Source organism: Electrophorus electricus, chromosome 1 (assembly GCF_013358815.1).
Source record: "Electrophorus electricus isolate fEleEle1 chromosome 1, fEleEle1.pri, whole genome shotgun sequence".
NCBI classification, from domain to species: domain Eukaryota; kingdom Metazoa; phylum Chordata; class Actinopteri; order Gymnotiformes; family Gymnotidae; genus Electrophorus; species Electrophorus electricus.
In genome coordinates, this window is record NC_049535.1 from 10,875,001 (window position 1) to 10,877,500 (window position 2,500).

The 2,500-nt window shown below is 49.2% G+C and overlaps 1 protein-coding gene across 1 annotated transcript in view; it reads left to right on the forward strand.

Annotated features, from left to right (window-relative positions):
- Positions 1-2,500, forward strand: part of iqca1 (IQ motif containing with AAA domain 1) — a 33,350-nt gene that overhangs the window by 23,699 nt on the left and 7,151 nt on the right. The window contains exons 13-14 of the mRNA XM_027004700.2: positions 568-650; positions 1,949-2,056. Of these exons, the coding sequence (XP_026860501.2) occupies positions 568-650; positions 1,949-2,056 (191 nt within the window). The remainder of the gene's footprint in view (positions 1-567; positions 651-1,948; positions 2,057-2,500) is intronic.

Below are 2,500 nucleotides of genomic sequence, written 5' to 3' on the forward strand. Positions count from 1 at the left end.
CGTGTCCAACACTAGTGACCCCAAAGCTGAGCGACCCCAAACATGTGGTCACGGTATTATCTCAGAGGTTGAGATGAAATCCCAGTTCCAGCAGCATGTGTTTAAGAGCATAATCAGTACCACAGGGTTTATGAGCATTTCAGCACTAGGAAAAAATGACCCCAAACTGTCACGGGTTGCTTTGACATGGCACAGAAGAACAGGAAATATTTTTCACATTGGTCAATATCATGTGTTGGGCAATAACAGAGACCACTGTGAGTTAGAAGAGTGTTACTGTATTGCCCTTTGGTACGGTTCAAATTATACGGCATTACAGTTATTTAAAATGAAGCAAATGCTTGAATTTCCAAACGTTTCTTACCAGGAGTTTTCAAACAGGGATTCTCCAACAGTTGAACTTAATTGTGTGTTGCTGGACTGAACTGGGTTGAGCTGAGCGGGACAGGAGATGGAACACAAGGCCCTTGGGGCAGCAGCTGGTATATCAGGTGTTGTCTGAATGTGTGTGTGTGTGTGTGTGTGTGTGTGTTTCTGCTGTAATTGTTCTGAGCTTGTCCCCCGTAGGACCATTGAATCCCTGTATGAAGAGCTGGCCATGGAAGGCGTCCTGGTGCGTACCATGAACATCAAGATGTCCGAGTATCTAGGTATGAATGGCCCCGCACACAGACTGTCGTTCCCATAAACCTGTTCTCATATGTGCAGATATGGTTGTTATTTTGGGATATTTGGGATATGTGTGGTCCAGGCAGGGGAGTGCTGGAACAGTTCACGCGTGCTCCAGGGGGGTGGGGGGTTGTGGGTGAGGGAACATTTTGCTCAGAGTCCACTTTTGCAGAGTCTTCTGAGGTCATGTGTGCTGTTGCATCAGTCACACCCCATGGAGCTCTCCATGAGCCTGAAATAATGTGACTGCAGGCACGTATGTGTGTGTGTGTGTGTGTGTGTGTGTGTGTGTGTGTGTGTGTGTGTGTGTGTGTGTGTGTGTGTGAACACAGTGTTTTCCAGTGCAGATCCTGGAGTACCTCTAAACTGTAGTGATTTCCTTCTTCCAATTATACCTAAATAAACTCAACAGCTGATGAAGAAGTTTGTGAAAGTGCAGTGAGCACAACTCTGGGAGACAGGCAGGGTCACCTCCTCCACCTGAGTGGGACACATGACTCAGTTATTTCCAGTACTGCACTGCAGAATTACCCATGTACACAGCCAAGTAAAAACTGGACAGCACCACAGAGCTGTTCTGGTACTACTGCTCGGTTAAACACACACACACACACACACACACACACACACACACACACACACACACACACACACACACACACATACTTCTTTCAGACTAGTTCTGTTCTCAAATTGAATGCAGTACATGCTAAAACTGGCACAGTTATCCAGAAATGCTTTTCACGACTGTGGTGAACGTGACGCACATCTTTCTTGCTTTTACAATGTTTTCCAGATCCATTTTGTTAGCTTGACAGCCAGATTCTTTGCCTACAGATGGCTTTGTTAGATCTGGTTTCCCACTGAGGTTAATAAAGTTTTGTTTCAGGCTGAGGTGGTTTCCACACGACCAGGGTGTGAGCATGTAAATAGTAAACCACATCAGTCCTGACACGTAGGTCTGTTTTGATGCTTTACAGGACTTACCCAGGTTGCCGTGGTGACATGATGATGTAATTTGGGCTTTGAGCCTGAGATGTGTCTTGCTCAGTGACCCACACTATCTTGATTTGGCAGAGAGGATTTCCTCATACCATATCCCACACTCAGCTACGCACTTTGTGTGTGTGTCTTAACTGTCTTGTGTAGTTTGGTCTGTCTGTGTTATATATGTGTGTCCTGGAAGCCCAACCCCAGTGTGTTTCTGCTTCTGTGAACGGTGCTATATAAATAAATGTGATTTATTAGTGGTAATGTTATAATGGTTCTCTGTCTCCAGGGGAGTACAGTTACCTGGCAACCAGTCTCAGGCAACGGGCGGTGGAGCCCATGCCCTCTCTGTCCGACGTCAGACAGCTGGTGACCCTCTACGGTGTCCTCCCTCTGGGTGAGTCCTCCAGCTGGTGACCCTCTACGGCATCCTCCCTCTGGGTGAGTCCTCCAGCTGGTGACTCTGTACGGCCTCCTCCCTCTGGGTGAGTCCTCCAGCTGGTGACCCTGTACAGTGTCCTGTATGGCGTCCTCCCTCTGGGTGAGTCCTCCAGCTGGTGTCCTGTATGGTGTCCTGTACGGCATCCTCCATCTGGGTGAGTCCTCCAGCTGGTGACTCTGTACGGCATCCTCCCTCTGGGTGAGTCCTCAGGCTGATGACCCTGTACGGTGTCCTGTACGGCGTCCTCCCTCTGGGTGAGTCCTCCAGCTGGTGACTCTGTACGGCCTCCTCCCTCTGGGGGAGTCCTCCAGCTGGTGACCCTGTACAGTGTCCTGTACGGCCTCCTCCCTCTGGGGGAGTCCTCCAGCTGGTGACCCTGTACAGTGTCCTGTATGGCGT